At 42.5% G+C, this 17,041-nt stretch overlaps 1 protein-coding gene across 1 annotated transcript in view; it reads left to right on the top strand.

Moving 5' to 3' along the window:
- Positions 1-1,516: 1,516 nt before the first annotated feature.
- Positions 1,517-17,041, top strand: part of ephb2b (eph receptor B2b) — a 168,397-nt gene continuing 152,872 nt past the window's right edge. The window contains exon 1 of the mRNA XM_062545014.1: positions 1,517-1,603. Within this exon, the coding sequence (XP_062400998.1) occupies positions 1,552-1,603 (52 nt within the window). The 5' untranslated portion in view covers positions 1,517-1,551. The remainder of the gene's footprint in view (positions 1,604-17,041) is intronic.

Genomic DNA, 17,041 nt, shown 5'->3' with positions numbered 1-17,041 from the left:
CAACTTCATTTTTGGGGAGAGATGAGGTCCACTGACACCTCGGTGAGATTTCTGAGCCTGCCAAATCTTTCCCTCCATATATCTGTGCCAACAGATACACCGATGTACAAGAAAAGGATAACGGCAATTACGGGCAAATGTATAACAGAATTACCATGAAAAATAAAATAAGTCACTTATTCCTATAATTTGGATATCCCTTTAGCACATAACAGAAATTTGTCACAGAAGACATACTCTTACCTAACCATTCTATCACACCTACCTATTATTTATTTTGATGTTGATGTCACAGTGTCACTTGATTTTGATTGCCAAAAATACATCGATATAGTCCCCTTATTACACGTTCATAACATTTAATGATTTATTCATAGCCTGCTGTTGTCTTACATGCCAATGATATTTCAAATCACAAATCATAATTTATCTTCTTTCTGAAGTTTGAGGAGAGCAACTGTGACAGATTATATTTGATTACAGGTGGCTGTGTAAACTGAATTTAGTCAATACTGACCTTTTGGCTGTTAGTGACACTAAGATCACATTCAAAGTACTAAATTCGAATTAAATCTGAACATGAATTAGGAAATAATAACAGAAGGCCTACATTTTAAGGTCATACATTTTGCACGTTACTTTGTGAGGATAGGTCTATGAATTGATGTTTCGAATTACACCAAAAAGCATTAAAAGCCTAGTCTACATTGATATCAAATGTAGGCTATTATTAATTGACTCCTGTCTTTGATCAATATGGCCTACGTCGTCAAAAAGTTTATGAAGTCACAGTAGCCTAAAATATATATTTTAAACATGCAGCAGTTATTGCGAAACTAACAAAACACGATCAAAAGATGAAACAAGTTCGTTAACAATTGTTGTAAATGTACCCATGACCTCAAAAGCAAGTCGTGGATTGCGATCGTGCGATATGGCAATTTATCCTCATTAATTTCCATTCAGACAGTGGGTGGGAAACATCTCCATCGTTTGAAAACACACGGCTGCGTAACGTTTATGTTACTACTCAAAACGTTAAAATTAAAACCAAAACATACCTCTATACACACTTTCCGACTGCGATTCATTCATGCCTCCAAGTATTCCAAAAAAAATGAAGTATCTTTTAGACGAGAAGTAGTGGTTCTTTATCTCACTGATTGACAGCGAGAATACAGAAATCTGCTCACTCGGGAGGTCGCTGGTGCACGCGTTTTATTTACAAACATTAACAACTGCAGACAGTGATGCGCTGGCAAATGATAGACCTTGAATAAAGTGACACGTATAATATTATTTCTAAAATATAGGTCTCACTTAATTTACAATAAGACTCTCTGGCCGCAGGACACAGCGCTCCCCTTTGTCTGTTGTGTTTGGTCTCGCCCAAACTTGCTTCGGATTTTAGTTCTCGTCTATGGCATCACATTCATTCAATTGAAGGTGAAAGTCTGCTTGTCCCCACGAGCTTGTGCTCTCAATGGCTTTCAGGACTTCTTTTATTTGAATGCCTGGACTTTTTTATCATTTCGCCCTGAGAAACCAATAATGGATATCCTATGGATTTTATGGATACTACCCACGGCATTGGCTGTTGAAGGTAAGATATGGTTACCACGATTTGGTTTTCACAGCATCTTGCCGGGAGTTTATGGTTACGGCACGTTATGTTTTGAACGCCTTCCAAGAGCAAAGAGAAGCACAATCAGTGTTAAGCTTAATATGAGGAGGGCGCAATGAGCATGTGTTTGTGAGAACAAGCAATAGGCTTTGCAATGATATTTTCTTTATTTTTTTGCCCTGGTAACAGAAGGATACAATCACTGGTTAAAAGAGTAACGTCAGGCTACAGTTCCTGTGCCCGAAACCGCGCAGGTTCATTGCATCTCTCAAAGTAATTTCTTATCGTTTAACAGTGTTAACCATTTAGATTCTGACCGGCCATGCCATCGTTAAAAAATCAGGTTCTGTGATTAGATGTAGTTATTGGAGAAAAATCACTTTGCAACGGTGCACTACTTTATCGTCGCTTACGCTAAAGCACGTTGCACTATTCAGAGAGCAGAAACATGGGCGATTGGTTCATGACATGATTTTTCAAATATCAATGATACTTTACGCTGCTGCCATCAACGCGTATCTATTGTATACGTGGTATGCATATACATGAGTGTGCGCTCCTCTTCAACGGTTATGATGCTTTGGATTTAGCCTGTCCTGTAGGACAATGGAACAGGTCTTCAGTATGCGACACACGCTCATATTTCAGGCTGCTTGAAAGGGTTTAGTTATTTGTTTAATGTCCACACAAACAATTAAGCTGTCGCATAGACTAGCTCCTAATGATTTGCAATTTCCGCTGAACAAATGAATCCCCTGCCATTTCCATGCGTGGAGAGTCCATTCTGTCCATGGGGTACATGAGCCTCTCGTGGCTCTCGCTAAGGCCGTCTCCTGTGAGCAGGTAGCGCACTCAGCACGAACGTCAAGACGGGTGTCTCCAACTCCGGTAGAACACATTGCACATGTCTATGGTGCCTCCCAAAAAATATATAATTTCATCTCAGAATAAATCATTGTGAAAAGCAAAGAAGAAAAGACATAATGTCAATAAATGCCATTAACGCCATCAAACTATGTAGTCTGAAATTCAGAAGAAAGTTCTTGTTAGTGACTGCCTAAGGAGACACTTCTGTGAATATTTGTGTTTTGTATGATGCGTTCCAAGTTCAATTGGATGAAGTAATGCACAGAAAGAAAGAAAAAAACAGCAAAACAAATGGAAAAGCAATAGCAACAGTACCTCTCCAGCTTATTAATATTATTGAGGCCTACACTTGGAAGTAGCAATCTAGAGATTCTGGACAGCAAAAGTGAAGAAATTCATGACATGTTTTCCTTATATCACCATCATGCACAAATTAATTGAAATAATATGTATTTAATATGACAAAGATGTATTTTGAGTGAGTTTTTACAATCTTGCCAGTGCTGTGTTGAAACTTGGCGCTGTATGAAAAATGTATACCTTATGTGCTTTTAAACACACATTTATTCGGTCATGATTTACAGCCAAAGCAACAATGAAGTAGGCCTACTCTGTGGTTTAGAATAATCAGACTTTAGTGCAATTCATGCAATTACAAAGTGATTATAGCAACTTAATGGCAACACCGACAATTGCATTATGTGTCGCTATTAATCTATTACAGGTGATTGTAAATTGAAATTATGAATTCAAAGGTATCAAGTAATGATAAATAAAACCATTAAATTCTAAACAGTTCAATACAAGAGACAAAAAAAATGTCACTATCGAGGTTTGAATTGTCTGTTTATGATCTTGCATTGCAAAAACAATACTTTTGTGTGGGAAGCCATTGGCAACTAGCCCAGGGTTGGTTATAGAAGTAAGAGATTTGTGCGCCCGTTTCAAGCATGCCTCTATGCTGTAGGCTATGCTTGAGATATCTCCATATGGGGTGGGGACGGCAGACTTTCATGGCAGACATTTTGCTCTGATCTCTCTCTCTCTTTTCCGGCTAATTCCAGGACACGACGTGGCACCCTAGAGGTCTCTTTTTTCTCTCTTTTTGAATGTAAACACTACTTCATGAGAAGGCACTGTCAAAAAGGAAAGAAGATATTAAGGCTCTGGAGTGCAGAATGGTTGTCTGTGGATGGGGGCCCTATCTTAGTATGCTTTTCATGTCTGTGGTTATGCTCCGTGGGTATACGTAGGCCTACTTTACCAAGGGTTTTGTCCCCTCTTTCCTCTCTCATTAAAAAGAAAGGGAATAAGAAGATAAGCATCAATTATTGTAGATGTAGTGTTGTATATTGTAGACAGTAACTTGTAATAGACAAGATGGGCCTTATTTTCGGAAAACGCTTCTGTGACAGATTTAACTCTTCGGAAATCTTCGGTTGGTGAAGCTACATTTGTGACGATCACGAATTTCAGTGTTGTGAATGGTTGCTTTTTCTTCTCGCCGATCTTCCCCTTGATGTCACCCTAGCTTGTCAGCCAATGAACAAGCAGCATTAAGCCACGTATGAAAAATCAAGAGTTGAAAAAGAGGTCACAGTGACTATAACCCAAAAAAAACATCACGCTACAAGACATTTTGTGAAATTACATTTAATTTTTTTGTTTTATGTTGTTCCCAATCACACTGTTGAAATGGTTTCACTAAATAACACCATTAAAGTCTGTATACTAAATATAGATTAATTTTGTCATGATTTTTTATCACAAATTTAGAATGAGGATAATCTCTGTTTGAATTTTTAAACAAAAAACATCTTGAATTTGGTCTTTAGCAACTGTGCAATTTTGGCGACATATTAATAACGGGGGGGGGGGGGGGGGTGTTGTTTTATTGTTAGAACCGTGAGTTATGTCACTGTTTTCAAATTTGTTAAATCATCAGTAGAGAAAACATAAATTAGTTGCCGTTAGTCATCTAATATCTGTGTACGTGCTTCCTAACTAACTTTCTAACAAATTACTCCTCGGGCTGATTATTTTTCATACAGTGTTAGGAATTTGATTCATGATTTAAAGATTGCTCAGCAGGTGCCAAGTGTGAGCTGTGCCTTCTCTTATGTTTTTATTTAATATGATCTGGTTGTGCTGTGTTGGCTTTGATGTTAATGCTGTTCTCTCCATAAGCCACACTCTCTTTTTTCATCTGCTTGCTTTTGATTCCTGGCGGTTTCGGAGTGAGGTGTGTTTTCAATTATCCTGTGTAATTCATCGGCGCATAATTAATTAATGAAACCACAACGCCTGCATATCAGGTGTGTTGTGCTCGTCCTGATGAACTCACTCAACGTGTTCATCAGTGTGAGATAGACAGGGCCTACACGGCAGTTTTCGCTTAGTGCTTACACATTCACTCATTTCAATGAGGATTAGCATGCAATGGGGGACTCTTTATATAACTGGCAACCTCAAAAATTTTAAGCAAATTCAAAGCAAAATGGGTTGTGGTCATAGACCACTGGGTGGTTATATAATTTGTCGAATCCTCGTAGATTTAATCCCTTCGTGATTTTTTTTCAAACCTACGGCAGAACCACATTTGAGATGGTAGATTCATATTTGGTCGCAGAGCGGAGAGAGTTGTGAGCTGATGGCATTTTAGGCCCACGCACATTAATTAATTGTCCAGTCAAGAGGACAGAGGTTTGAGCAGAATCTGCGCTCGTTAACTGGCTCGAAAACTGACTCTGAGCTCGAAAAAAGACCACTTATGGCCTCTAATTTATTTAGCCAATGTTAAAGTGATTGTCATTTTGTGTGGTGTGATTCAGTTTGCCAAGTTTATTATTTAATTTTCTAGTTTAAATTTAACCAGAGTGTTTTTTTGTCAGATTAGCAGCTCTCTGTAGGTTTGCATTGCACAAAGTTCAAAGCCACTTGTGCTACTGAAACAGCATCCTCTCAGAGGAAATAAAAACCCCAGCATGGCCACTGTTGCAAATTGTAGTGTGTTACACTTTTATTGAAGGATTGATACCTTGTGTAGAACTGACTGAATAAAACATTATGTGATTATCTTCAGCTTCAAAATCGAATTATCGACCATCGATATTGATGTTAGATATTACTTGGACTAAAATGTGTTCATGAAAACTTTGATAATATTATCAGGATCGAGAGGCTAAATGAAAGCGATATTTTTCTGACTTTAGAGCATTACAGCTGAGTGTATCCTGTCTTTTAATGGAATATCACATTGCGTCCTCTGTAATTTTCTGAACGATTACAAAAAGCGCAAACACAGTTTGTGAGTTTGATATATATTTAGTGAAATATCTTAGTGAAAAGTAGAGATAATTTACCATCACCATGAAGTTCAGTGACAGAGCAACAGTTCTGTTAAATTACCAATCAAGGTGTGCAAAACTTTAAAAAGTCAAAAGAGTTAAAAGAGTCTTTTAGCACAATTTGTTTGCTTTTTACATTTCTAACCTTATTTTGCTTTCACACTCAGCAGGTATAACACGTTCCACACTGCCAAATTCCAGCGCCTGTGTAACAGATCGATGAAATTGTTTGTTTGTTAACATGGCTGGTTTTTTTTAATCAAGATTTTCGTTTGAAAATCTTTGCCAAGTCTGAATAAGCTGCTTTCAAATGTTAATTCAAGCAGTCCATTTTAAAACTGTAACCCGAATGTGGGCTGTTTAACTGTGAGCCTACACACACACACACACACACACACACACACACACACACACACACACACACACACACACACACACACACACACACACACACACACAATTTTGGATGAGGAACAAAAGACAGAGCATGTTGGAAGGTGGGATGTTTGTGTGTGTGTGTGTGTGTGTGTGTGTGTGTGTGTGTGTGTGTGCTTGTTTTTTTTTTTGGAGGGGGGGGGGGCACTCTGAAACAGGATTAAATAAAGGTAAAATGAGCGGCGTTCCCAGTTCTGTGCTTTCTCAGTCGGCCCAGTGACGAGCAGATGCAGAGAGAGCTCGTCTGCACGCCAGCCTCCACCAGGGCTTTGACAAAGAATGAGCCCCCATTCACAGCCCTAATCCACGCCGCCCGGGGCCCGGCTATTGTCACTTTGCATGCAAAATTTCAATTAGTGCTGGTACCAGTTGTTTCTCGCGAGGGCGGGTGTCACGTTTCGGGGACGTGCACGGGGTACCTTTGCCGATGCGTCATGGGGGGTTTGGGGCTGGGATGTGGACGGGAGGAATGTGAGGGAAGCAGGCAAATGCTGGGGAATGCCCCGTACACACACACAACCACTGCTCTCTGGTGACGGATGACGTCATCAACATGGGAGCTGCGTTTGGCTCGGCCATTCTGTTTTTTGTTGTTGTTGATGGGTTTTTTTTTTTCTTACACTGTTGTTACATAGTAATGTGCTGGACTTGGAGGCTTGAGAATAAAAGAGCCGAAAAATAGAGAATCGTTAACGACCCATTCTCTTGTAGTGAAAAAAACACATTCAATCATTGCTGCTCTGATTGTGTCGTAGCTTTAATAATACACACACAAGATCAATGTTGTCTCACTGGGTGACTGGGAAATCTATTATTTTTATGTATTAGGTCATCTCACTCACCACACGTTCGGCATACAGTAATCAGCAGGGCCAGCAGGGGGGGATAAATTATTCACCACTTAGACGTGGACAGATTTGCTCCCACATAGCCCAGCAAACACCAAATAGGTACGGGTAATTTGCTCATAAATTAGAATACGCAGTTTATTATATTTGAAATATAATTTGAATACCATTAATCTCCAATTCAGAAAATATACACTCTGCTAATTCACGTACAGACACGGACAAGCTCTGATACTTCCAGAGCGGTAGGGTAGGGAAACTTGACCAGCTGTTTTTCCAATTAAATGTTTACTCAGTGGCTTGCAAGTGATTTCAGCACCAGCGTCAGGAAAGTAAAACTTGTGCAGCAGCTCCAATCAAAATCCCCCACAGTGGGACACTCAGTCACAGAGCTAGTCTCCGTCTTTTGTATGGGATTGGACAGAGAATATGTGCTGCTACCCCCAGACACACAATGAGAACGCCAGCTAAAGGAAAGCCACAGAACGCCCCCCCCCACCACCCCCACCCCCACCCCCCAATGATGACATTACGATTAGGAATCTCCTCTCAAGGGCTGCAGTAGGGCTATTTATTTATGAATAATGATCTAGAATGAATCACTAAGCAGAGACTGTTGTGGGCGAGTGGAAGCCCCATCGGACTGGCTCTTCTGTCTGCTCAATGGAGGCTCTGGAGAGGGACATGAGGAGGGAGACGCGGAGAGAGACTGGGCTTCTCGATCTACAGCTGGCTGTGTGTTCTGGGCATGCCCAGTAGCGTTGGGACGTTTTAATGATAGAGGTGTGTGGTCTACTGGGCCGGCGTGTATTTTTGCTGAATTTTACTGATTCCAGTCCAGTTTGAAGAAATGGCTTAAAAAGACATTGCCTTTTTGTTGTTGTTATTCTGTGGGTCCGTGGATGTTCTGTGGTTCCGTGGATGAATTTCCATGAATGATATTTTGTTGTGAGTGAAGTTTTAATCAAGGGATAGGAACATTTTGACGGAGCGCCAGTGGTGCTTGTGCTGTTTTTTCCTGCTTGTTGTTGTTGATTGGGATGCTGTAGGGCTCCTCTTTGTAGTCGCTGCAGATGAAGAGGAGATTTGCTGAGGACGGCGTAATGCCGCTTGTGAAAGTAGGTTAATTTCTAGAGGGAGAAATGTGCAGCCTAAACATCCTTGATTTAACTCAACAATGCTGATTAGCCGAACATCAGATGCATGTACTGTACGCAAATGTTCTCAATGTGTGCAAAACACATTTTGAGGAATAAGTCACTCGATTCTCCACATGCTCTGAACATTATGCCAACACAAGCTCTGCACTGAAAGCTACCTATTGACGTCTTATGGGAACAGTATAGAATTTCACCATAAACTTGCTTTTCTTTCTCTCTCTCTCTCGCTCTCTCTCTTTCTGTCTCTCTTTCTCTTTGCTTTTCTCCAGCTTTTCTCTCGCCACAACACTGGGAGTAGTCTAGTGAAAGGGGACAATTGAAGTCCTATATGTTACAGAAAATTGTATTCTTTTCTAAGGATCAGTTGAAGGTGGGGTTGTAAGGTCATGAGAGTTTTTTTGGGTGTTGTTTTTCTTCAAATGGGTAAATGATAGCTGTGTTGTTCCACCTTCAGGCTGTAATTGTTTCAATCTGCCGTCAAGAACACGGCTCAGCTCGCTGAGGCCCACACCGCCGTGTGACTAATGCCCTTTGTAAGGACTCGTTTTCAATCATAATACAATAACATGCACATTAACATTATTTGTATAGTGCCTCTCAGCGGAATATTTGACGTTTGGCGACCGCGCTGGTCTTTGCGGCGCGGGTGAAGCTAAATTGCAGCTTGATTAGCTTATAATTTTATCTGTGCCTGTCCCCTTATTTACACTTGCGAAAGCCTTCTATTGCTCACAGATGCTCAGTGTGTAGGTTAGCCTAGAGTGTTGTCGCTCAGACACAATGATGCAAGTCTGGCTTGGAGATGCTGGCGCTGATTGAGGTCTGATTGAGACGCGCAGAGGCGGATTTTTCCAGATGCTTAGCCACAGCGCCATGGCAGCGGCCGAGTCTGGTCCAAGAGTAGCGGCGAACCGGACACAATTGCCTGTGAGCTCCCTGTAGTGACTGAGTGTTTAAGCTGACATCGAGGTCTGGGGAAGTGGTGGTGGGGATAGCCCGGCTTCATGCGGCAAACTCTCGGACACATTCGTGTCGTTTTAGCAGGAGCGTGAAGGCAAACTTTTTTGGGTGGAGAGTGGGAAAATGGCTGAAGGAGGGAAACAGGGCTCAGAATGAAATGGAAAGCCAGCGAAGCAGAGCCGGAGACATCGTACCGCAGTGGCTCTCACATCTGGCTGCATCCCCCTACCTCTACCGCCACCCCCCCCTCCCCCCTCGCTCTGATGTTCTTGTTTTTGCCCAACAGCACACCTCAGCTGGTGGTTTTACAGTAGTTTATGCTGTACCGTAAAGTGCTGAAGCTAATTAAGTTTTAGGAGCTAATTGAATGACCGTAATTGCATTAAATCCCCACAGACATAAGTGCTTGGTATGAAGAATGAAAAGCATCAAAAGAAGTGGAAGGAGAAGGAAAGATTTTTTATTACTAAATCATTTTTTTTTTACAGCGCCTGACTTTAGCAGGTATGAATCAGAAAGCATATTTATGACATCCAATTACGGCCCAATTAAATGTCTTTATACATCTCAGGATTGCAAGTTCCCTGCAGATCAATTGCATTCCCATGGGACGTCACATGTGTAGGCTAAGTGGCCAATTAAAATCTCAAAAGAATACTGGCCCTGTGTTCGTTCCTGTATGCAAATGCTGTACATGGGAAGGGAGAAAGAGGCAAAAGACTTTCCAACTCTGCTTGCTTGGTGAAAAACCAGAGTGGTCTTCTTGTGGCCCTGCGGACTTGGAATTAGAGACAAGGCGGACACTCCAGGGAGCAGGCACACCTTGCTCCTGACATGGACAATTCTTTAAAATGTGCCAAAGTGATTTAAAGGTAATCAATCACAGACACAGGTGTGTGCATACTGCCACTGATCTCAGTCAATCCCATGTATGGCAAAACATTTCTGTAATTCTGTGGTTGAAGGACAAGGATGGCTCCATGTGTAGTGACACCTACATGTTGTTGTTGAGTGTTGTTGGTTACTTGATGTAAACAAAATCAATGTACAACCTCCCACAACATTATATTAATCAGAGGAGTTTTCAGCCAGACCCTTGGAATAGGAACAAAATGGTTTATAGCCTATAGCAGCGGGCATAGAGCTGCATCAAAATAAATCGCTATTTTCAGACCACTGACAAGGCTCAAAATAGCCTTACACTTCGGTGGTAGCGTGGATGGGATCCCTATAGGGTCAAACTCAGAACCCCTCCGATCAATGTCATTTTGCTCCCAAACAAATGTTAGAACTCCTTATCATCCAAAAATAGGCCGCAGGTTGTTTTGACCCCAGATCTTTCCTTTAATGGAGTGATCACACAAAATGTTACGCGGTTATATAAATGGATATGTAAGCCTGCCAAAATAACATCAGCTTAGCCTTGTTAGTTATTGTCAATGGCATAATTGCTATAGAAAGGCATGTATTGTGTATCAACAAACATTCCATAATAATGACTGAACATTTTGTGTTGTATATTGTATGTCATCATACAGTATGTAAGTCTTATTTCAGTACAAAGGCTTTCAGTGTGAATTTCATCGATAACCAGATTTCACCCAGCATGCATGACTGATGCAGTTATTGCAATCACTAGTGATATGCCACCCAGGGCAAGACTCCAGTTTTTACATGTGTTGAAGGACCAACAGTGTTCAATCACAATGACATCAATTGAAGTGGCATATGATTTGCTCAAGGTGGCCATCTTGGTATTCTTCTGAAAAAAGGAAGCCTCGCTGGCACTGTGGCGATTTGGCAGAGGGAGCTATAGTGAGCTCGGATTGCCATCACAGTCTGTCTGAGTCTCTGCCAGCTCAACCCCAGAGCTCTCAGAAACAATGCCACTCTGATTGCATCCCCCCCATATGATTACTTCAACAACAAAAAAGAGACCAGCCATTTTCACCTGCACCATCACCATTGCTATCCCCATGGCTGCTGCGGTTGCAAAGCCTACGTGATGTGCATTCCCCAGTACCCCTGTCCCTCTAGTGCCTCCCCTGCTGCCTTCCTATGTGAGGCCTTTTGCGCTGTGGCCTTTGTGTAACTCCCGTCGCTGTGACTAGAGTAAGCTCTTCCTACAGTAATGTGCTGGACATCTGGCATTCAGAGAGCTTTGCGGTATGTGTAGAACCTAATTCCTCCTCAACAAACATGGCTAACAGGTTTGGCGCAGGACAAACAAAATGTCCCCTCCTCCCTCTTTCCCTCATTTCCCCTAAAGGTATGGGGTGACCTGTCTCTGCCACTGTCCTGTGATGCTGGCCCCGGTGAATGGACGTGTCTTTATGTGGTTAGCGCCGGGGCTTGGCCAGCCACAGTGCTGTGGTAACAGATGACGCTTGTCTTTATCGCCGTGGGGTGGGGGTGTTTGTGGCCGGTGAAAACAAGACAACAAGCACTGCGGTGAGACGAGGGCTGCCATCGTGCCGTGGCTAAACACAAGGCATTTGCACAACTCTCTGGTAATCAGCACAGGCTGCCTGGAGAACGCTTCAAGTGAAGGCCAAGTGTGATTGCCACACCGTTGATTAGCTGTTATGCATTAGCCCATGCTAATTTGTTATTAATGCAGTGCTGTACGACTGCTCAGGTTGATTTTTTAAAGCCCTAATTTGAGGCTTAACTTGTACAGTGCTCTCCAAACTGATTCATGAAATCCTTGGTGTCACAAAGTGCAGTGTAGCCTACTCCCCTTAAGTCAAGTTAAGTCTCTTCAGGAGTCTCTCCTGACTCCATTCACAAGCCCTACAAACCTCCTTGGCGTAATTCAGGGTCTTTCACTATTAATGCCTTGCCTAATGCAATGAACTGCACTTTTATATCTGCCCTTTGATGCGCACAGAAGGCCTTCATTTGTGCCTGCTATTAACAGTGCCTGCTTCTGCATGCCCATGAAAAGCTCAAGATGTAACTAGACCTGTGAGAAAAAGAAATTAAAGTAAAAAATTAAAGTAATGGTCAGTTTTGCATAAATGTATGATTCAAATTGACGGTGTTTGCTTCACCGGGCACATAAAGGGATATTAGTTCCAGTTCCGACAAAGGAGATGGCCATGAGGGAATAGTTAAGAACGTTACAGATAGAGGTTCTTAATAACAAGATCGGTCTCTCAAAAGACAGAAGAAAAAAAAGAGGGAGCGAGAGAGAGAGGTAAGGCAGACCTGGAGAGAGAAAGAGAGAGAACATTAAACAGTGTAGCACTTGAGGTATTTGTTTGCATATAATTGCATTAGCCCTCCACAGAGGGAATTAACGGAGATAATTAACTGATTTGGCCCATGGCTGTGACTTGACTACTTTCATAAAGCGGCCCCTAATCTTCTGTTGTTTCCAGATTAATTCACAAGGATCATGAATCATAAAAGAAAAGAAAAAAAACCTCCCAATTTCAACAAAGGGCACCTCTAACAGTCCCTGCTCTTTAACCAAGTCATTTCCTCTCCCCTTCTCTGCTGAGTGTAGTTAAACCATCCATGTATACATTCAGCCAACATTCACTTACTTAATGGCTGACTCATTACAGGATGGTTTGAGGAAGTTGGTCACCCTGACAACCCTGTATGGTGATAAAGCTAAAGCCATGGGACTAGCACGTGGGTAAAACCTGTGGTACTAATACAAAAAAAGGTGAGGAGACGGAATGAATCGCCACAGGCTAGTGGTCAGTGCTAACAGAATGGCAGACACTCCTCGTCTTAGTGCTTAATCGGCTGTAGTCCAATTACTGAGGACGGGTCCTGGGCAAAGGGGCTAATTTTCCGCACAGATTTAGCCTCGGTAAGCACTTCAAGGTGGGGTGGGGTGGGTGGGTCAGCTTAGTGAGGGGTGGCAGGTGGGCCGCGACGGGCTATGAGTCCAGTTTTTTTTTCTTTTCTTTTTTGCTTTGAGGATTTGCTTGAGCTTCACGGCACACAGAGACAGACGACCAGACATGCCCAATAACACTGACGCACACATCGCATGTCTCTGTGTATTTTATATACGGTGACACTGTGGTATAGCCTACCGCTCCGGCCGACTCTGCATAGACTTTAATCAAAAGAGCTCTCGCCTGGCGGAATGTTCCGCCACTCATTAGGGCACCAAATCAGAAAGCCATTTGAGCTGGCTCCTATTTGAACCCAGTGCAGAGCAAAGCAAATAGCTCAGACAGTGCTCTGAACCCAACCAGGCTCAAGGCACTGCAAATACTTATGAGCTCATGTAAATGAATGGTTACAGTGCAAAGAATTCACAGAGAAAGGCATTTTTAATGACAGACATTTAAACAGCCTAGGCGTCTCTGTCTTGTTCGTGACCACCATTTTGTAAGCAAACCAGAACTGGGACAGAAGACAAGCTGTGTCTTTCTTTTTTTTCTCCCCCACTTCGTGTATAGCTTGGTTTATTCCTGGGTTTTCGTGTCTTCTTCTGCCAATTCTGATTCTGTAAAGATTCCTGTTTTTTTTTTCTTTTAACAGGAAGCAAATGTCCAAAAAGACATACCTCACTAGCCACCGCGTAGCCAAGACAGAGTGATATGCGTCCGTTGGGGTCAATGAAACTATGTCTGGGATCACTGTAGCCATGAAGTTACACAGCACACCGAAACAGGAGCACGATATAAGGGTTCGAGAAGTGATGACTATTTTCCGTGCCTTCCATATAGGCACAGCCTTTCAGATAGTTATCATCGAGGATCATTCGGGAAGGCAGCTGGGAAATCTATAGCTCTCTGTCCACTCCAACCCCCCTGTTAGAGATCAGTGTGTCGTCAAGGTAAGGGTTGGTGGCGACGGAGTCTGATAGATGAGATGAATAAGTCATGTGATAGGCCCCAAATGCGTCAAATGTTATTTCTTTCATGCAGTCAGGCAACCGCCGTTATCAGAGCGTAACACAAACTGTCACACGTATCGTTTTTTTTGCGGCTCTGTAACTGGACCACATCTCTCAGCGGCCCGCGTCTATCTGATGGACGACTCTGGCTTAGCAATGCGTTTGTTTTGGCAGCTGTGGACTGGATGGAAGCTGTCGATAAATGTATAAAAATGAAAAAGTTAAAGTATTTGGATCTCGGCCATTTCAGCATATTCACTGTGCATGGATGTGCCTCCACGAAAATACATTTACAGTTCAGCAACCCCCCCCCCCCCCACCCCCACCCTCAGCACAACAAAGATGATTAACCTCTGGGACCAATATTAGGAAATAAACAGTTCCATGCAAGCAATTTCCCCTGTTTATGAAATGCTGGTTTCCCATGTGGAATTGAAAAGTGGATGAACCTATCAATTACAAGAGGATGTGGCCTGATTCGGCTTCTTCTCCCCTGCGCTTCGTAAAAGTGCCTCCTGAGACAGTGATAGAAAAGCATCTGTGGCTTTTTAGATAATTGAATTCCGCTTCTGCGTTTTTTAGTGTTTGTTTCCGCTCGCCAAGCTTTAAGGATTTACCTTTAAACAGAAAGTTCTTAGGGATAAATAGCCTTCCCTTTTCCGTCTCTTTGGATGTATCACGCATTCCGTCTTCGTGAAGAGAAAAAAAAATGGTATAACCATGCTTTGTGCTCGTATGGAAATAGTGTTGGTCTGCACGGGGACAAATAATGTTTAAGCGATCAGTTCACGTTTTCTGTCATTAGCTAAATCAAAAAACAGATTGCCATTAGGAGAGGCTGTAAATCACTGTAATGTTTCGCCCCCACCCCGCCCCACTCCACCCCACCCCCAAAACTCTCATTGTAGCTCAAATGATTAAAATGTTCCACCCCTTCCAGACTCACACATGCACATGTGACACAAAGGCCCAGTTCAAATGAAAAGGGAACACGTGGTACAGCTCAGCCCTGCGCCACCCATTTCTCCGTCCTCACAAAGCGAGCGAGCGAGCGAGCCCCCTCTTCTTCTGTGGCCACTGGTAATTTGCGGCGGACACATTGCAGGCATGTGGTAAGTGAACGAGTCCCTTGATGGACTCGCTGTCAGAAGCCTGCGCTGTCGAGTGATTGAAAAAACATGTATGGGATTATGACCAATATCGTCCCCCTCCTCTTCGCCCTCCCAACTACCACCCGCCCATGCCCCACCAAATCCCTTCTCCATGTACAGTTTAGACCCGCACTGTGTGTCAAACCTTTTGTTCAAATGCCCCTCAGCCTGGGTTGAGCGACGGCTTGACTGATGAAGCAGGCTTTGCCACTTGTTTTTGCCAGACCCCTCTTGTCAGGGGGGAAAAAAAGAATGATCCCTGGATTTCAAGACCGATTTAGCTCGAATGTAGCAAGCAGCACAGCACAGCACACAACCCCCCCCCCCCTCCCTCCTGCCTCAGTTGTGCCGACCACATATATGCTATATGCTAGCACCTGCAGGATTTAGCCATAGGGCTCAATGGGCTTCAGAGTGTGGGAATGAGAGGCCTGGAGCTGGATTAGTCTTGAGGGGGTGTGAACACAGGGGTCAGGAGCCAGGAGTTGGCCTTGGAGAATTTTTTTTTTCTCCAGCAAACGGATCGCTGCCACTCCTGTGCCATTTGGTCACAATACTGAGATGGGCTGTACAATGGAGTCCAGTTTTGGGCTTTTGGGCTCCACTGCTGTTTTTGTGCTCAGGAAGGAACAGTTAATATTTTTCCGTTTGCTTGGTTTGGTAAGGTGGCCGGATTCCTAGCTGAATGTTTTTGATCTTGCTCACGGATGAGACTTTGACAGGGAACATGCTTTTCTTAAAACTGCATTAGCATACATGGAGCACTTGACAGGAGGATCTGGTTCTTGGATGTGTATCCTGGTGTGTTTGCCAAGATGACTGGAAACAGTGATGGCCGCCCTGTCTCTCAGAGCTTTTAAAAGTGGCAGCTGACAAGACCGTGCATCTGCCTCTTTGTGCAGCCATTTGCCAATTCAAAGCTAATTTTAAACTGACAGCTCGATTTGAATAGGGAAGGGGAAGAAAAAATAACAACACACAGCCCAAACAAAATCAATTCAAATTTTATAAAAGCCCTGTAATAAACCTTTTCATCGGAAGACTGAGACAGGCAGAAAATGGTGGTGTCTGGCCTGCACACTTAATCTCATCAGAGTTTTATCAACAATATATATATATATATATATATATATATATATATATATATAAATATTCCTGGAATCTGAAAACAGTGACTTTTGAGTAAGTAGCACTTGGCATGATTGCTTGTCATCAGGACCCAAGAACTAGTTGTTGAACAGCCTAAAATCCTATGAGAACAAAAAGTGAGCATCTAGCATCCATACAATCCATTGGAAAAGCTTTGGAATCCAAGTGTCTCTAGTGTGAGGTTTGCAATATTAATGTGGAGCGAGTCCACTACAGGTTACATCAGTGTATTTCATAAACAGAAAATAGAGCCTTGACTATAGAGAAAATATCATGTTAACATCAAGCACAGCATGCTGTGGTGAATACATAAGTAATTTTCTATTATATGTTTACTGTCTGAGAATTTTATAATATGAAATATATACCAACACATCAGCTGTTATGAAAGAAAACAAACAGAGGCCACATGATATAAACACATTTGCAGTTGTATTTCCTGTTCAAAGACCATGTGGTCAGTATTTTTTTAGGGACCCCTCTGGCATGGTATGTCGCTGTGGGTTGGATTGCAGCAATGTTTTTGTTAGCTTTCGTTTTATTTGTTGTTGCATAGAATCACAAGACATTTTTTCTTGCTTGTTTGTGATTTTTAAAAGGGCCTGCTTCCTTGAATCGAGCTCCTAAATAAAC

The sequence above is a fragment of the Sardina pilchardus genome, chromosome 9, assembly GCF_963854185.1.
Source record: "Sardina pilchardus chromosome 9, fSarPil1.1, whole genome shotgun sequence".
NCBI classification, from domain to species: domain Eukaryota; kingdom Metazoa; phylum Chordata; class Actinopteri; order Clupeiformes; family Clupeidae; genus Sardina; species Sardina pilchardus.
Note: the sequence above shows the minus strand (reverse complement) of the source record. Positions and strands in the feature narration are given on the sequence as shown.